Source organism: Cynocephalus volans, chromosome 15 (genome assembly GCF_027409185.1).
Source record: "Cynocephalus volans isolate mCynVol1 chromosome 15, mCynVol1.pri, whole genome shotgun sequence".
Taxonomy (NCBI): Eukaryota; Metazoa; Chordata; class Mammalia; order Dermoptera; family Cynocephalidae; genus Cynocephalus; species Cynocephalus volans.
Window position 1 is genome coordinate 91,414,173 of NC_084474.1, and position 19,761 is coordinate 91,433,933.

The following is a 19,761-nucleotide window of genomic DNA, read 5'->3' on the forward strand; positions in this document are numbered from 1 at the left end:
CCCTCTCCTCAACCCGCTCTTCTCTCTCAAGGACCTCTGACCAACTCACTCTCGTCTTTGTTTTTAAAATTCTGTACACACAGGGAATGTTTATGACTTATTGATTAGTTAACAAAGTGAGCTATAAAATAGCTTATAACCTTGTTTATGGTGTCTTTTGCCATAACACCATTTCTTAAATCTTGACACCATTTTTTACATCTTGACACATTCAAACTTATTCACTTTTTGTGTGTGTTTGACAGACCATGAAACATTTACAACATTTACAACAAATAAGCAATCAGTATCCAAAACATAGATTATCTAGAAATCATTAAGAAAAGAAAAATAGCATTGTAGTAAAATAGGCAAAGAATATGGACTGCCAGTTATCAAGGGGAAGCCAAGTGGCCAATCAGTGAACACATGGAAGGATTTCCAACTGCAACAGTAATCAGGGAAATGCAAATGAAAACCACACTAATACCCCTGTATGCCCATCAGGTTGGAACAACAACAATAACAAGCATAAAACACATACACACACATGTGTGTGTGTATTTGTATTTAAGAAAATAGAACTTTCACATATCACTGGTAAATATATAGATGTCACATTGTAGAGAAATTTGTGGGAAAGTTAAAAATCGTGTACCTTCCAATCCAATCATTAAACCCAGGTGTACATACCCTAGAGAAATGCTATCAATATACCTATAGCTAGAGCCTAGAGAGCAGATGTTACTCACATTTTTCTCAAAAGTGCATGGAGATGTGACTCCATGCTCAAGGCCTGAGGCTCGCTGACTGTGACAGTGATACATTGGAAACAGTCTAAGTGTCACTAACAGAAGAATGAAGAAGCAAAATGTAGAATAAATAAAGTATTGTGAATTAGCTAAAAGAAGGAGTAAAAGCTTAGGTACATAATTTTGAGTAAAAAAACAAAAGCAAGATGTAACCATACACACAGTACATCATTTACCTTAATTTCAAAAAATCCAGCACACACCCAACACTATATTCGATTACGTTTATGTATATATGAATATAAGAAATGTTCTTGGAAAGAGCTAAACATGATTCTAAAATCATGTTTGCTGTTAATTCTGGGCAAGTGGGGAAACTAGTGGGCATGGTAGCCAAGGGTGACCTATGCTCCTAGCTGGAGCACTAGGCCATGTGTATATGTGTATTTTGCACATGCACACTTATGGTGTATGTGTCTCTGTGTGTAAAGATGTGGGTATGTATTTCTAGAGGGAAAAAAAGAAAGAAAAATTAAAGGAAAAGAGAAGAAGAGAAGAGAAGTAAGGAGGGAAGAGAAAGAATAAAAGAAGGAAAGAACATTGACAAAATCATGACGGAAGGACAGATGTCAAGTTATCACTAGTTGTTATCCCTGGTTGGTGCAGTAAGGATGATTTTCATTTATTTTTCATATTTCCAAATTTTCTACAATCAAGGAACAAAGAGAAAGCCTGTATTTAAATTATAGGAAACTTTATGTATCTACCTACATTTACATGCTTACATATATGCATGTGTACATGTGTGTGACCTTTGCAGACCCAGGGGCTGTCGTTCTCTGGAATTGTTTAAGTAGCCAGAGCCATGTCAGTCTTGCTCGCCTTTGTGGGTACTGGTGCCTCCGTGCTAAGAACAGTGCTTGGCACATAGTAGGTGCTCAGTGTATATGTGATGAATGATTGAATGAATGCCTAAATAATTGAATGAATGAACAAACGAATGAATGGATGATGGGGAATTTGAGTCTCAATAGGGCAATTTTCTGAGTCATTGTCTTCCCTTCTATATGAGCCTGCTTCTGCTGCTTATAACAAATACTTGGAACTGTGTAATTTGTAAGACAACAAAATTCTTTGCTTACAGTTTTGGAGGCTGGGAAGTCCAAAGCCCAGGGAACACATTTGGTGAGAGCCTTATCCTGGTGGTGACTACAGCAACTCAGGGTATCACATGGCAAATATGGCAGAGTAGAGAGAAAGCTCCTCATGTGCTCTCCTTTTAAAGCCCTCAGAACCACACCCACGACCACCATTAACCCATCAACTTAATCACATCTTTAAGGCCCCACCTTTCAATTATCTCAAGAGGATTTCACCTTCTTAACACTGTCACAATATAAGTTTCAATGAGTTTGGGGGGGGGACATTCAATCCACAGCACCTTCTAAGGTAGTCAGAGTGATGACTTGATAAATGGTACCTGCAGGTGTGGGAGGACATCAGGGGCACCTAGCTCCTGAAGCTCCTCCCACGTGGCCCCAGGACCTCAGCTGCAGAAGGCCCCCCTGGTACTCACGTCGATAGGCACACTGTCGTAGAGGCGCTTGCCAATCACAGTCTTGCCCTGGATGTCAATGTTCTCCCTCTCCTCAATGGGCAGCGTCTGCACCAGCACACAATCGATGTACAGGGAAACGTTCTGGGCCTGGATGCTCAGGGCGATCTTGTGCCAGTCTCGATCAAAGAGGTCATTGACCCGAGAGCCTCGGAAGACCACCCTGACGGCATCTTTCACGGCCCCCACAGAGTTGTACTCAACTGCCCTGTTCTCGCCGTCCAGCCGGATAGAGACCTGGGGAGGAGAGGACCAGAGACTCCTTGAGCTTCAGGCAACTCAGGGGAAAGGAAAAGCAGGGAGGGGGGAGTTCAGAGTCAGACCTGACAAACCCGAGTCAGATCCTGGCTGTGGCTCCTACCAGCTGGTCAACTGTCTGTCTGTCTGTGCGCCCATCACTTCATGTCTCTGAGCCTTGGTTTCCCCCTTGGTACAAAGTCGTAGTACAATATCTACCTTGCAGGCTACTCTGAACTCTGTATGAAATGGATAACTGAATGCCTACATCAACCTAAGGGTCACAAACTCAACTGCCTGGAGAAGCTGTGCATGAGAGCGTGTTTGTAAGACTGCAGGACAATTGGTGCACAGGAGGTGAGTTGTGGTGCCAACCAGAAACCCTGACTAGTTTCAGTGTCTATTAAAACCCTGAGCTGGCCAAGCCAAAAGCACCTTGTGGCCGGATGCCACATGCCAGTCTGAGACCCTGTCCATTAACCCACCCTGCCTCTCATCTTGAGCATAAAGTAGAAATTCCAGAAGGATAAAGTTCCTTCATGGCAGGGGTCTTGTTGTCTGGGTTCCTGGGGTACCCCCAGCTCTTTGCAAAATGCCTGTGGCACAGTGCAAATTCTGGAAGAAGGATTAACTTTTGTTTGCTTTTAAGAATGAATGAATGCATGTCTTCTCATCTGTGTACTCATTTCTGTATCCCCTCCAGAATACCCACTGAACACACTGTGTGTGACAGGCCAGCACCTGCAGGTGTCAGGAGAAAAGTGCTGGGCAACATGGATCCTCTCTCAGTGTACAGAGGCAGGGGATATAATACAAGGTACAGAACACAAGCATACACTGAGCAAAGGAGTGGACTAGGACATTTTCATCCCATCTCTGTGGGGTTAGTCTTCACTTGCCCTGATTTCCACACTCCACTCCTGTCTGCCTGGCTCTCTGTTCCCTGAGCTTAGCCTTTAAGGAATTCTTCACCTTGGCCCCAGCCCTGTGCCCTTTGGCTCCTAGTGGCGTTTAGCCCCCGTGAAACCCACCGGAGTGGAGACCAAAGAGCAGGAGAGAGAGAGGCAGGGTACCCATCTCTCCTACCCCTTCTGGCTTCCCTGTGGTTCCAGAGGGGCTCCGTACCTCTGGCTTTTGGGAGTTCTTCCTCCTCTATGATTCCAGAACTCACCATCTCCAGTAAAGACCAACATTCTCCCTGCCCCCTGCCCACCCTTAGCCTGTCCAGGCCCAATGGCAGCTTCCTGCTCTTGCTAATCCTGGGATGCCTCAGCATTCCTTGTGGGTTTCCTTGTAGGTTTCCTTGTAGGTTTACCCCCTAACCTCATCAGCTCCCTTAACCTCAGCCACTCCATTAAAATGTTCTTCAAAAATTTGGGCCCACTGGGCTGTCCGTTGTCTGCCTACCCCCAAACCAATAAATCACTTCTGAGCTGCGTGACCTTGGGCAAGTTATCTAGCCTCTCTGTGCTGTTTCCTCATTTGTAACATGAGACCAACAGTAGTGCTTACATCATAGAATTAGTAGGAGGATTAAATGAATACATGTAAAACATTTCTACAGTACTTATTATGTGCCAGGCACTGTTCTAAATATTAGTTACAATAAATTAAGCAAGTAAGTTCAAAGACATCACTGCGGTGAAGCCAACCTTAATAACCACATATACAGTCATGTGTCTTGTAACCTTTTGGTCAATGACAGGCCACATAGACAACAGTGCTCCTACAAGACTACAATGTCGCTAAGAAATTCCTTTCCTGTGTACAGATATGTTTCTATACAAAAGTACTTTCCACTGTGTTCCAGTTGCCTACAGCGTTCAGTACAGTAACACGCTGCACAGATTTGGAGCCTAGGAGCCAGAGGCTGTACCAGTAGCCCAGGTGTGCTGCAGGCCGTACCGTCTAGGTCTGTGCAAACACACTCCGCGATGAAATTGCCTAACCATGCGTTTCTTAGAACATATCCCCATCATTAAGCCACCTGTGACTGTAATTGAATTCTAGCCTGGTCATTTGTTCTCACATCCCCAGGCATGTGGGTTTATTTCCTGTGTTCCATAGCACTGCGTCAGCCTGTGAAATCAACTTGTTCATTTCTTTTGTTCAACTGTTTATTATCTACCCTGCTCCACCCTTTTAAAGCCTTTAGGTGCTTTGTTTCTCTTGTTCATCTCTGCTACCCCAGTGGCTAGAACAAGACATGGCACACAGCAGCACTCAGTAAAAAGTACTGAATGAATGAATGGATGATGAGAGGTCCTACAGTTAAAAGAACATGCCCGTGTTGTGCAGAGAATCAGCCACAGTGTTTATAACACAAGTCAGGTCTCTGCTTTCGCTTTCTGGGCCCCCCGTGGCTTTGGTGCAACAGGGAGACCTAGGATTTGCTTCTAATTGTGTCACCCGCTTGTACGCCATGGGTAGGATGAAAACAATAAGCTATGAATCCTGTCGAATCATTTAATACTTCTAGCACACATAATCTAATATTTCCATGATTAAACGTGCTCTTCCATTTCTTGAGAATAGTTTCATGTGTTTGAGCCCTGGGTCCCCCGACCACCTTCAGAGCTTCCTGGGGACACAGCTTTCCCTTCAATGTTTCTATCTCTTCTCTTCTAGCATAAGGTAGAGCAGAGGGACGCGCCAGCAGGCCTAAGGCTTGTATCCATCCACACTAGCTGGGTGGCCTGGGGAAGGCACTTCATGTCTCAGATCCATCAGCAAATCCTGTTGGTTCTCATTTCAAAATACATCCCGAATCTGATCATTTCTCCCAGTTTCACTATTACTGCCTGATCGGAGCCAACATCATCTCTTACCTGGGTGCCTTCTAATTAGCCTCCCTGTTCTAAGCCTGTACGCCTTCCCATGCTTCCCCAAACAAAAAGTCCCCACACTGGCTTACAAGGCTATGTAAAGTCTGGCCTTCGTCCACCTTTCAGACCATATCTCTACTCCCCAACACACACACACGCACACACACACACACACACACACACACACACACCCCGCTCTGCTCCAGCCACACCATTCTCCTCCCTGTCCTTTTAACATATCTGGAATGAGTGAGTGTCCCTCAGTTTCCCCAAATGACAAAGGGGGAAAATGCCAGCTTTCAAGTGTGGTTGTAAATACCAAGTAAGATCATGCATGGACATGAACATCTGTACCCGTAGATCTACAGTGACTAACAGAGTGCACAGGCATGTGACTAACCCCATGCTGCTCACAGATCATCCACTGGCAGGTCTTTATCCATTTTTTCTGTGTCTAGCCAGTGTTTTCCCAAAATGTGGTGGTGACCATCATCGGCACTTCCAGTGAAGGGCACTCAACCAAGCCTTGCTTAATGGAAGTGAATTGCCAGGTGCCTCTTTGAACATCATCCCAAGTCCCTACAAGAAGACACTCTCTGCATGGCTCTGCGGTATTTCAACCCATGGCTCATTCCGGCAGGAGGAGGGGAGCATGCAGACCGGCAGGCAGAGAGCACGCACAGCTCTGCAAATCCCGTGAAAGAAGAGAACCCAGACGGCGGGGGTGGTGCGGGCCCACCCCACAAGAATGTCAGGATAGGCGCCCAGTCCAAGTGTGCCAGACTCTCAGAAACCGAAGAAGCAAGACCAACGTAACTGGAGATGGAGGTGGGTGGGGACACAATAAGCTGCCTGCTTTCCAAGTGGCATCTGGAGAAGGCTCTCCTGCTCCATTCAGCTTCCCACACATGAAAATATTTATGCATCTAACTAATTGGGATGGGCTTAGACCAGAAGCCAGCTGAGAATATGGTTAAAACCACAGACGTGGGAGCTTGACTGCCTGTGTTCAAATCTCAACTCCTGCTCTTATTGCCTGTGAAAACTTAGGCAGATTTTTTAGCTTCTCTGTGGCTCAGTTTCCTTCCTTACAAGATTATAATAGCAGAACCTACTCATAGGTCATCATGAGGACTAAATGAGTTAAGACGTGCAAAGCACTCAGAGCAACCCAGCCCACGCTGAGAACACACACGTGTTGATAAGCAAGCACACGTAGCAGCCGGGCCTAGCTGTGAGCACAGGACTGAGCACGCTGTTCCAGAAGAGCTTGCTCTCAGACAGCAGTCCATGAATGAGGTTGCCGGAGCCCAATCGCTCGAGCATATTTGTATTTTAGTTCAATCCCAACCAAAAATTTAGACAGTGTCTCCCAGCTGAAGGTGAATAATGTCTTCACGTAGTTCATTTTTCCAGAAGAGGACAATGATCCAGTTGGTCTGTGAGCTCTGAGCACAGGGGATTGGGATTTGGCAGAGAACAGAAAGTCCTGTTGCTTTCATCTCAGGCCATCTGACTGTGCTGATGGCTTTGATTTTGAGAGCTGTCCTTCCTCCCCAGGCTGTGTGCTGTGGACGAGCTGTTCTACCTTCTTAAGAACCAAAAGCCAAAACACACCAGAGGAGGGTGAAGATATGGCCCAGAGCTTCACCCATGAGAAAACCTAAGAACTTCGTAAGGAGGAATCTACTTGTGGCAAAATCTTATTACGTACCAACCGCTATTCTAGAGGCTTTGCAGGCATTATTTCATCTGATTTTTCCACCAACCACCTGTGGTAGGTATTCTCTACTTTCAGTTTTATAGTTAAGGAAACCAAGACTCAGAAAGATGAACTATTATGTCTCACGGTCCACACCAAGAAAGGGTTGGACACAGGACTTGACCCCAGGTCTATCTGACTTGGAGCCAGTTTCTTCTACTGCAGCACGAAGCTGTGTCACTCATGTCGCTAACAGAGCGGTTGCTGTAGGACAGCAGAGCTAGTTGCCACCTGCCTGGCTAGCCTGAGAGTCACTGAGGACAGGAACTCGACCTCATTCTTCTGCACCAGAAGGCCTGGCACTGGATTATCATGGAGAGAAGCAGCTGACCCTTCGGGCCATGTGACATTCCTCTTCAGGTTCCCTGAGCCTCCATACACCAGACTCTCAATCTCTTTAAGACCCCTGGAGAAAACATGGTGGATGATGCCATCCCCTGTGAGAAGGAAACAGAAAGCTCTGGGCCCACTGAGACCAGGTTCTGCTGCCCATACCTGTGGGATGCCGTACTGGTCGATGACCTGCCAGATGTACCAGTCTTCTTTCCGAGATGTTTTCCTGAACCGGAAGGTTGTGACAAAGGCGTACTCATCAGGCAAACCTTGGGGGAACACGTCCCTGGAGAGGAAAACAGAGACACACACCACTAGGCTTAGCCCTGAGAGCAGGGACCCCGCAAGGAAGCCTACACAGCCCGTCAGCCACTACATTCTGCCAGCTTGACCTCCAACCTAATCTACAACCCACCTGCTTGGCCTGCCTTTGCTGCCTTTTCCTTAGATCAGGGCCTCAATGTGACACTCAGTAGACCATTGTGGCAGCCACTTCATCATCTCCCTGTCCCCACCCTGAGCACACGCAAACCCACCTTGCAGTGTGCATGCGCTTCTGCCTCTCCACCATCACAGCTCCTGATGATGGATGCTAAATGCCCATGCCCCCAGGATCACACATAGCTGAGCCTTCCAGCCTTCCCCATTCCTTGCCCCATTCCTCCTCAGCAAGGCCAAACTGCTGCATCTTCTCCTGTGGGGTTCCCTGTCCCCTGCACCAGGATGCTGTGATCTGAATGTTTGTGCACCACCACCCCCCAAACTCATATGTTGATATGCTAAACCCCAAGGAGATGGATGCTTTCGGAGAGGAATTAGGACAGGAGGGTGGAGCCGTCATAAGTGGGATTAGTGCCCTTATAAAGGAGACCCCACAGAGCTCCTTCACCCCTTCCACCATGGGAGGTTACGGCAAAAAGATGGCCATCTATGAGGACCTTGATCTTAGACCTCCCAGCCTCCAGCACTATGAGAAATAAATTTCTGTTGTTTATAAACTACCCGGCCTATGGTACTTTGTTATAGCAGCCCAAAAGGACTAAGACTCAAGAACCATTTTCTCTCCATGGAGCCCTGGGTTCCTGGAGAGCCCATAGGGCCAGCCCCTCTCCTGCAGGAGTCCTCAACTCCCTGCTGCTCCCCTCCAACTAGACCCTTTCTCTTCCAAATTCAGTAATAAAAAGTGTTAGTTCCCTCCTTTGGAGGACCGATTCCTCCACTGAGTACCAAGATCCTATCCCCATGTACCTCCTCAGAGCATCCTCAGACCTGCTGTCCTTTCACTGTCCTCTGTGTCATGAACAAAGGCACCTGAGCTCCCTTCTGCCTCTCTCAATTCAGCACATACCCCCATCCTCCTCCCACCCACCCAACACAAAGCCTCCTTTGATGTCACATCCCACCCCCACATTTTCCCCATGTGGCCCCCCATGAGGAGACACTGAAAAATCCCCGTCCCTCAGCACCTGCCATGGTGCCCACAGCACAATAGGCATTCCATGAATGTGGAGGAATAATGAAGTTTGAAAATGATCAACATGTTCTTTCCATGAAGAAACCTTTCCTCTCCCAATCCTAGTACAGGCCTGGTTAATCTTCCTAGAGGAAGCACACCAGACACCACTGGCATGGGGGCTGTCCTGTGTGCTGCAGGATGTCCAGTGGCAGCCCTGGCCCCCACCCACTCGATGCCAGCAGCAAACCTCCCACCTCAGCTGTGACAATGAAAATGCCTCGAGATACTGCCAGTGTCCCCTGGTCTCCACAGCTCTTCTCTTAACCATCAGCTGCCTGCACCTTAACTCTGCAGAACCTGGCAATGTTGGAGCCAAACCTTGCCCTGGGGATGAAGGTCTGCCTCTGGAATGTACATGCCATTGACTTCTCCCTTGGAGGAGGTGCAGTCTGCCTGGCCAGACAGCCAGGAAGGGAAGTGGGGGCGTCTGGGTTTCTGGTTCTCAGACTCACAAGTCCTCAGGGATCCTTCATTTGACTATAGAACCTGTGAGCAAAGATTGGTCCTCTCTGATTCTCAGTTCACAGACCCAAGCCAGGACACGGCCCAGTTGTTCAATGTTATTCTCTGGGCTGAGATTTTACCCAGGATCAAACCCAGGCAACAGGAACAGAGCTCAGCACCCACAGCACTCGGGCCTCCCTCTGGATTCAGGGACACCCTCCGTCACTGCCCACATGGGAGGAAGACAGGACCTGGGTCTAGACAGACACAGGCTTTGTGGCCACATATCACAGACAAATGTTTCTCTTCATTTTTCTTTTCTCCTTATTTCTTTAGTGAACCCAGCTATGCTATTGTTTTCATGTTAATATACATTCTTCTTATACTTTTGAAATACACGTGTGTGTGTGTGTGTATCCTAAGAAAAGGTATTTATATAGGCTCTGTATACAAGGGTACTTCAAAAAGTTCGTGGAAAGATTTGTGTTATCATTCAATTCCATTTTTCCATGAAGTACCCTGGTATAGCCTAAGAAAAAGTCATTATACTTCAGGAAACATTCAAAGAGTATTCTGGAGTAGACCCAACAGTTGGAAAAAAAGAAAGAAAAGAAAAGAAAGAGTAAGTCATTATAATCAAGGGGGGAGAACAGGTCATTAACAGAGAATATTTAAGAAAAGAAAATGGCCTAATCCAAACTTTTTCATAAATGATGTAGCAGATTGTGAAAATACAGTGAAAAGGACAAATGGTTTGGAGTGAAAGGACCTGAGTTTGAGGCCAACCTCTGTTTCCTATGAACTGTGTAATTTTAAGCTAAATTCCATTTAGAGTCTCAAATGTCACAGCAGATAAATGAGAAGAATAATACTTGCCTTGCTCACCTCATTTTACTGGAGTGAGAAATAAACTATATAAGGTGTGTAAAATGCCCTTTAAATGGCAAACAATTAAGAAAAAATAGACATATTAAAAGGAAATTTCCTTTCATTATGAACAAAATTAACCAGCAAATTAAAATTATATGTATGTGTGTATACACTTCAAAGCATTAGAAATTAAAGTCAGAGTTCCTGGCACCCTCCATGTGCACGAGACCCCCAGGCCACCAGCCAGCCGAGTCCCTTCCCTCCAAGAGAGGCCACAGCCACCCCCAACTCCCTGGGACCTGAGGCAGCAACAGGCAGCTGAGCATCAACAAAACTCCCTGATATTGCTCCAGACACCAGGGTGGAACAAGTAGACTGCGATAACCTTACCCACAATGACTAGACACCAATGGAGAAAGACAAGAAATATGAAAAACTAAGAAAGTACAGCACCTCCAAAGGAATGCAACAACTCTCAAGTTATGGACCCTATAGAACAGGAAGTCCTTGAAATGACTGAAAAGGAATTTAGAGTAACAATCCTTAGAAAACTTAATGAGATACAAGAAGTCTCAGTTAGACAACACAACAAAATGAAAAAATGTATACAGGAACTGAAAGAGAAAATGCACAAAGAAATCAATGCCCTAAACAAGATTGTAGCAAAGCTTGTGGAGCTTAAGGATTCATTCAATGAAATAAAAAACACAACAGAGAGCTTAACTGGCAGGCTAGATCAAGCAGAAGAGAGAATATCTGACCTTGAAGATGGCTTGTTTGAAATAGCATGGGCAGACAACAGAAAAGAAAAAAAGACTTTAAAAACTTGAAGAAAATCTAAGAGAGAAAATAGAAAATCTCAAGCACCCTAATATCCAAATCATGGGTATTCCAGAGGGGGAAGAAAAAGAAAATGGCATTGAAAACATATTCAGCAAAATAATAGCAGAAAACTTCCCAGGTATAGCAAGAGATACAGACCTTCAGATTTAGGAAGCTCAAAGATCTCCCAACATATTCAACCCAAAAAGGTCCTCTCCAAGGCATGTTATAGTCAAACTGGCAAAACTCAAAGAAAGAGAGAATCTTAATTCTGCAGGAGAGAAGCATCAAGTCACCTATAAGGGAACCCCTATCAAACTAACATCAGACTTTTCATCAGAAACTCTAAAACCCAGAAGAAACTGGGCTGACATATTTAAAATACTAAAAGACAAAAATTGCAAGCCAAGAATACTTTACCCAGCAAGGCTATCCTTCTGAAATGAAGGACAAATAGTATATTTCCCAGACAAGCAAAAACTGAGGGAATTCACTACCTCATGACCAGCCCTACAAGAAATTCTCAAGGGAGTACTGGGTCTGGTACCTGAAAAACAACCATCACTACCATGAATACTCAAGACAGAACAAAACCCACCAGTGAAATAAAATGTTAACAATGAAGAGAGGGGGGAAAAAAAGGTTTATCCACTATTCTAAGAAACCAACAAACACAGAAGACAATTAGTAAATCAGAAAGAAAGGAACAAAAGATATTTAAAACATCCAAACAATAATCAGTATAAAGCCAGGCATAAATCAATATCTTTCAATAATAACTCTTAATGTAAAAGGTTTGAATTTCCCATTCAAAAGACACAAAAGATGTGCCCCCAAATATGCTGCCTTCAAGAAGCCCACCTCACCTGTAAAGACAAACATAGACTTAGAGTGAAACAATGGAAAAAGATATACCATGCAAACAGAAATGAAAAAAGAGGTGGAGTAGCTATTTTTATATCAGATAAAAGAGACTTTAAAACAAAAACCATAAAAACGATAAAGAAGGCCACTATATAATGATAAAAGGATCTATCCAACAAGAAGACATAACAATCATAAATACCTATGCACCCAACTTTAGAGCAGCCAGATTTATAAAGCAAACACTATTAGACCTAAAGAAAGAAATAGACACTAATATCATAATAGTTGGAGATCTGAACACCCCACTCTCCACATTGGACAGATCATCTTGGCAAAAAATTAACAGAGAAACACAAGACCTTAATAACACTTTAGACCAACTGGACTTGGCAGATATATACAGAATATTTCATCCAACAATGTCAGAATATTCATTCCTCTCTTCAGCACATGGAACATTCTCCAGGATAGGCCACATGTTAGGTCACAAATCAAGTCTCAACAAATTCAAAAAACTGGAATTATTCCATGTATTTTTTCTGACCACAATGGATTAAAACTAAAAATCAATAACAAACAAAACTCTGGAAACTATACAAATACATGGAAATTAGACAACATTCTATTTAACAACATATGGGTCCAAGAAGAAATTAAACAGGAAATCAAAAAATTTATTGAAAATAATGACACATCATATCAAAACCTGTGGGATACTGCAAAAGCGGTACTAAGCAGGAAATTTATTGCACTAAATGTTTACCTCAGAAGAATGGAAAGATGGCAAGTCAACAACCAAATACTTAATCTTAAAGAATTAGAAAATCAAGAACAATCCAAACCCAAAGTTAGTAGAAGGAAAAAAATAATTAAGTTCAAAGCAGAACTAAGTGAAATAGAAGCCCCCAAAATGATACAATAGATCAATGAAACAAAAAGTTGGTTTTTTGAAAAGATAAATAAAATTGGCAAACCATTAGCAAGGTTAACTAAAAAAAGAGGAGAGAAGATACAAATAACAAAAATTAGAAATGAAAATGGTGATATTACAACTGATACTTCAGAAATACAAGGAATCATTAGAGACTACTATAAACAACTATATGCCAACAAATTTGAAAATCTGGAGGAAATGGATAAATTCTTGGACACATGCAAACTACCAAGACTAAGCCAAGATGACATAGAAAATCTGAACAGACCAAAAACAATAAAACAGACTGAAATTGTTATCAGCAGTCTCCCAGCAAAGAAAAGCCGAGGACAAGCTGACTTCACTGCAGAATTTTACCAAACCTTTAAAGAAGAATTAATACCAATTCTTTACAAAATATTCCAAAAAATTGAAACAGAGGCCACTCTCCCAAACTCATTCTATGAGGCAAACATCACCCTGATACCAAAACCAGACAAAGATACAACAAAACTATAGGCCAATATCATTGATGAATATAGATGCAAAAATCCTCAATAAAATACTACCTAATAGAATACAGCAACACATACATAAAATTATACACCATGATCAAGTGGGATTCTTCCCAGGGATGCAAAGTTCGTTCAACATGTGCAAATCAATAAATGTGCTACACCATGTTAACAAAAGCAAAGACAAGGACCATATGATCATCTCTATCGATGCTGAAAAAGTGTTTGATAAAATTCAACATTCGTTCATGATAAAGACTCTCTATAAATTGGGTATAGAAGGAAAGTCTCTCAACACAATTAAATCCATATATGACAAACCCACTGCCAATATAATCCTGAATGGAGAAAAATTGAAAGCCTTTCCCTTAAGAACAGGAACAAGACAAGGATGCCCACTCTCACCACTCCTATTCAACATAGTGCTGGATGTATTAGCCAGAGCAAGCAGGGAAGAAAAGGAAATAAAGGGTATCTAGACTGGAAAAGATGAGATCAAACTGTCTCTGTTCGCAGACAACATGATCCTATATATAGAACAGCCTAAAGCCTCTACAAAAAACACTCTTGGAGTTGATAAATGATTTCAGCAAAGTAACAGGATACAAAATCAACACACAAAAATCAGTAGCATTTCTATATTCTAACAACTGGCAGAGAAGGAAATCAAGAAAGCTATCCCATTTACAGTAGCCACCAAAAACAATAAAATAACCAAGATGTGACAAATCTCTATGATGAGAACTACAAACCACTGTTGAGAGAAATTAAAGAGGCACGAGAAGATGGAAAGATATCCCATGCTCTTGGATTGGAAGAGTTAATGTTGTGAAAATGTCCATACTACACAAAGTGATCTACGGATTCAACACACTCCCTATCAAAATTCCATTGACATTTTTCTCAGAATTGGAAAAAACATTCCTAACACTCATATGGAAGAAGAAAAGACCACAAATAGCCAAAGCAATTCTGAGGAAAAAAAAAAAGCTGGAGGCATAACACTACCTGACTTTAAACTTTACTACAAAGTGACAGTAACCAAAACAGCATGGTACTGGCATAAAAACAGACACATGGACCAACGGAACAGAATAGAGAATCCAGAAATCAACCCACGCACCTACAGCCATCTGATCTTTGACAAAGTCTCCAAGACCACTCTCTGGGGAAGAGACTGCCTCTTCAGTAAATGGTGTTGGGAAAATTGGGCATTCATATGTAGGAGAATGAAACTAGATCTGTGCCTCTCACCATATACTAAAATCAACTCAAAATGGATTAAACAATTAAATATATGTCCTGAAACAATAAGACTCCTTAAAGAAAACATAGGGGAAACACTCCAGGAAGTAGGATTAGGTACAGACTTTATGAATATTACTCCAACAGCACAGGCAACCAAAGGAAAAATAAACAAATGGGATTATATCAAACTAAAAAGCTTCTGCACAGCAAAAGAAATAATCAACAGAGAAAAAAGACATCTGACAGAGTGGGAGAAAATATTTGCAAAATATACATCAGGCAAAGGATTAATAACCTGAATATACAAGGAACTCAAACAACTTAGAAAAAAAAAACAAGTAACCCAATTAAAAAATGGGCAAAGGAGCTGAATAGGCATTTCTCAAAGGAAGATGTACAAATGGCCAAGAGACATATGAAAAATGCTCAACATCACTCAGCATTCGGGAAGTGCAAATCAAAACCATACTGAGATACCATCTCACCCCAGTTAGGATGGCTAATATCCAAAAGACTGAGAATGGCAAATGTTGGTGAGGTTGTAGACAAAAAGGAGCCCTTCTATACTGTTGGTGGGACTGTAAAATGGTGCAGCCCTTATGGAAAATAGTATAGAGTTTCCTCAAAAAACTACAGATAGATCTACCGTATGACCAGCTATTCCACTGTTGGGTATATACCCAGAGGAATGGAAATCATCATGTCGAAGAGAGACCTGCACTCCCATGTTTATTGCAGCATTATTTACAATAGCCAAGAGTTGGAACCAGCCTAAATGCCCATCATCAAACAAGTGGATTAGGAAAATGTGGTACATCTACACAATGGGATAATACTCAGCTATAAAAGGAATGAAATATTACCGTTTGCAGCAACATGAATGGACTTAGAGAAAATTATATGAAGTGATATATGCCAGGCACAGAAAGAGAAATAGTGCATATTCTCACTTATTTGTGGGAGCTAATAAAAATAAATAAGTAAATAAACGAACAGAGTCGGGGGAGGGAAGAAGACACAACAATCACAACAACTCCTTGATTTTGTTAAAACATGTAAACAGATATGATGTTGATTGGGGGGAGGAGGGAAAGGAGGGGAGGAAAAGGAGGAATTGATAAAGGGACACAAAAATCAACTATATTACTATATTGTATATTGATAAATTAAGATTTAAAAAAGGAAATTAAAGTTAAACTATTCTTTCTTGAAATGTCAGTGCTCTGTTGGTTTGATTTCATTTCTGATATTTTGCCATTAAAACAAACATAAAACCATACAGAAAATTCTTCTCAGAACAACTGTTAGCATGACCTGAGCCTAAATCCATCACCCAGACACTGTTTTCAATCCTGTGTTCCACAGGATAGTGCCCAGAGCAGTTTTGCTGTTTGGTCCCAGTGTCCCATGAGAATAAGGCATCATCAGCAAATGGCAGGGTCCTCTGGTAGGCTCTTCCACCAGGTTTGTATAACTCTTGCTTTTTCTCCTTTGTTTTGCTCTTTCTCTATTGCATTTTTCCTTTAACATGAAGTTGCAAATTGTTTTCCCTGTTATAAGTGGTATGGGTGGTGAACTGGACATAACAGACCAGGGAAGTAAGGAGCAGTGACTTGGGAAGTGAAGGCTAGACTCTGCTCAACCTTATGGAGCCCTAAAACAAGCATGGGACCAGGTGACGAATATTAGCATCACTCAGCATCTGGACCTCTTTGTAGAAAGAGCAACGCTCACAGTCCAGGAAGACATGACTCCTTTCTGATTAAGCTGACAATGATTGCTGTCTCCATTTCACAAAAATAGCTAACTCAGAGGGAGTTAGTGACTTGCCTTATTTCCCCTTCTGTCAAATCACTCTCACAGAGCATGGGCACCGAGAGCCATGGGTAAAATGACATTAGTCTGACATAATGCCTGTTGCATGGTTGGCACTTGGAGAATGTTCAGTGAATCAAAAAAAAAAAAAAAAAAAAAAATGACTGCACACATGCAAAAATCCAAACCCTGTCAGCCAGTATCCAAAGCCCACCTTTGCCAGGCTAGTGTCTGACCAAGCGTTCTCACACTTCATGGGTTCCTTCATTCATTCATTCAGCAAGTATTTAATAACTCCCTGCTCTGGGTAGGGATGAGTCAGGTGCTGGGACTGCAGCAGAAACCAAGGCTCAGCTCTCTCCTAGGGCTTTTCATCAATCAGGGGATACTGGGAAGGACAAATTACATAATTGATTAGTTGGCTTCAAGTGTGCACATGTTGTGCAGGCATATAGGTTGTGAGTAGAGTAGATAAGGGAAAGGCCTGATTCAGTGTGGGAGTTTAGGGACTGCATCTTTGAGAACACAATGGTAGAGCTGTACTTTGAAGGATGAGCAGAGCAGATGCCCCAGGTAGAGGGAGGAATACAAACAGGTCCCTGCGGTGGAGGTAGATGCCTGGCAGGTTCTCAGAAGAGACAGAGGAGGTGGACGCAGGACGACGAATGAGGAGACCACAGAGGTAGGACGGGGCCAGATCACACATGGGGCCTTTCCCCTTCTGCCCCTTTAGTTTAAGATCACTTGGAAGTAATTACAGAATTGGAAGATGGAGAAGAAGTGGCCTGACGTCATATTTTTTTTTCAAAAGATCTGTCTGCCTATTGAGAGAAGAATGCAGCATTTATTTTAGCCCTTGACTGGAGACCCATAGGTGTCAGGCACTAGAAAAACCTTTACATCATATCCTCTCAACAATGTTATAACGCAGAGATGATCGTCTCAGATTGAAAACAGAAAACTGATGCATCATGGCATTCAGTAACTTGGGTAAGGCCAGGCACCCATTCAACACTGAAGCTGGGTCCCTACTGGCCAAAACCACTTGGTGACCCTGCGTGGTGCCATTCCTGCCACACAGCACAGTGGCGGGTCCATAGTAGGTCCCATGTACCTAGTATAAGCCATAAGTGTTCGTTATTTAATGAATTGATAGAAAAATACATGCATGAATAAATGATTAATGCCAAATGTTTATAAAGAGATGAGTGTAGAAGGACCGATGATAAAGCCAATGATAACAGATCGGCTAAGAACCGGGTCAGTGGTTCAGTTGCTTCATCTTTGGGCGACCTCACCAGGCATTGAGTAGGTTAGAGCCCAACTCAGTGCTCAGCGTGCAGCTGTGACTGACTGACCCCCTTCCTGCCCTTTCCCAGAGCATCCATGGCAAGTCTGGAAGGAAAAGTGACCACTCACTCCGTCCTCTGCACCACAGGGAAGGATCCCATCCGGACATAGGAACTCTGTGCTCCATTCTCTCTCTTCTCCAAGATTTCCTTCACACTGAACAAATCCATCAGGTCAAAACCTGTCCAAAGAGAAGAGTCAGGAGTGAGTTTGCAGAGGAGCATGAGAGACCAAGGAAAAGCACATCTGCTCTCTGCAAAGGCAGCCTGCCCACCCTGCCCCAGGACACAGACATGGAGGGAGCTGTTTGGATGACAGCACACTGTCAGAGAGAAAACACAAGCACAGAGTGATGAGGTGCCCAGCTTCCACTTCTGTTCCAAGACGAAGGTGCAGGAGAATGCAGAAGGTGATTTGTCTTGTCTCATTTTCCACCTTAGGTGCATTGTTAATAAAAAGTAATGGAAAAGTCATGGGCTTTGAGCTTGGGTGAGTGGTAGGAGTGGGGGGTGGGGTTAATTCAGCTCAGTCACATACTTGTGTGATTCTGGGAAGGTTACATAACCTGCAGAAGCCGCAGGTACTAGATCGTAGAAGGACATGGGTGCCTACTAGAGAGGACTGTCATGACAATTACATGAGGTCCTGAACATACAGCATTCAGCACATGGTGGGAAATTCTGCTATTATTCACACCATCACCAGCGCACTTTTACCCACAATTTCCCCATGATGGGGTGCTTTTACAACATTGTCCAGACCAGTCTGGAGAGCTGACTTGAGTTCAGTAGACCAGGTTTTCAGAGGGCCTGAGAACAACACCTATTATGAAGCCTGAGAATGGGATACAACACTGTCTTGAAACTGTGCCCCTTGGGGACAGGAGAAAGTTCTGGGCAGGTTAAAAGGAAGCCAGCTGTGGGCAGGCCCCAGGTCATACTTGGTTCATACTTGGTTCTGCATTCCCATGGCTACACAACTCTTGATGATGGTGGCATCTGACCCATGAGACTCCAGGGAGAGTCCCTCACTGCCTCCAACGTTCTAAGGTGCTGCCATGAAAAACAGGAAATGAGCTTGTAGGGCTCATGCTACAATAATTAAACCCTCTTCTACCACTAAATGCTGTCCAAAGAGATCATTTAGGTATTTAACACATATTTTTGCAAGTCTACTCTGTGCCAAGCCCTGTGTAAGAAATGTCAGGGAGGGAACGGGTTTAGCACTAGTGGAGAGTTTCAGTGTTAGAACCAGACCCATCCGGGCTGTGTCCCTAACCACCATGTCCTTGCTGAGTGACCTTAAGCAGATTGTCTGACATCTCTGAGCACTGGTTTCCCATCTGTAAAAAGGGGGTTGTTTTAGAATGTACCTCATAGGCTTGCTGTGAAACTTAATGATATGATACAAAGGTCTCCATACAGTGTCTGATATACAGTAAATGCCAAAAAAAAAATCGGTTTTATATTTTTTTCTCTCAGTTTTTTTTATCTTTTTTTTTTTTATTAAAACATAATTGATGGGCCGACCCTGTGGCTCACTCGGGAGAGTGTGGCACTGGTAGCACCGAGGCCACAGATTCAGATCCTATATAGGGATAGCCGGTGCGCTCATTGGCTGAGCGTGGTGCGGACCACACTGTGCTGAGGGCTGCGATCCCCTTACCCGTCAGGAAAAAAAAAACAAAAAACAAAAAACAAAACCATAATTGATTGTACAAATCTGTGAGATACAGTGTTGACTATCAATACCTGTGTGCAATATGTGATGCTCGAATCTGGATAATTAGTACACTCAACATTGATTACACAATGTAATCGGTTTTTGTGGCCCTTTACCAATTTCACACTAACACTCCGCATTTCCCACCTCTGGTAGCCTTAGCTTTATTCTCTCCT

The 19,761-nt window shown here is 43.3% G+C and overlaps 1 protein-coding gene across 1 annotated transcript in view; it reads right to left on the reverse strand.

The window, feature by feature from the left end:
* COL22A1 (collagen type XXII alpha 1 chain) overlaps nt 1–19,761 on the reverse strand; it is a 274,799-nt gene that overhangs the window by 217,020 nt on the left and 38,018 nt on the right. Inside the window, exons 4-6 of the mRNA XM_063079935.1 lie at nt 17,933–18,044; nt 7,666–7,789; nt 2,308–2,583 (exon numbers count right to left, since the gene is read on the reverse strand). Coding sequence (XP_062936005.1) covers nt 2,308–2,583; nt 7,666–7,789; nt 17,933–18,044 — 512 coding nt within the window. The remainder of the gene's footprint in view (nt 1–2,307; nt 2,584–7,665; nt 7,790–17,932; nt 18,045–19,761) is intronic.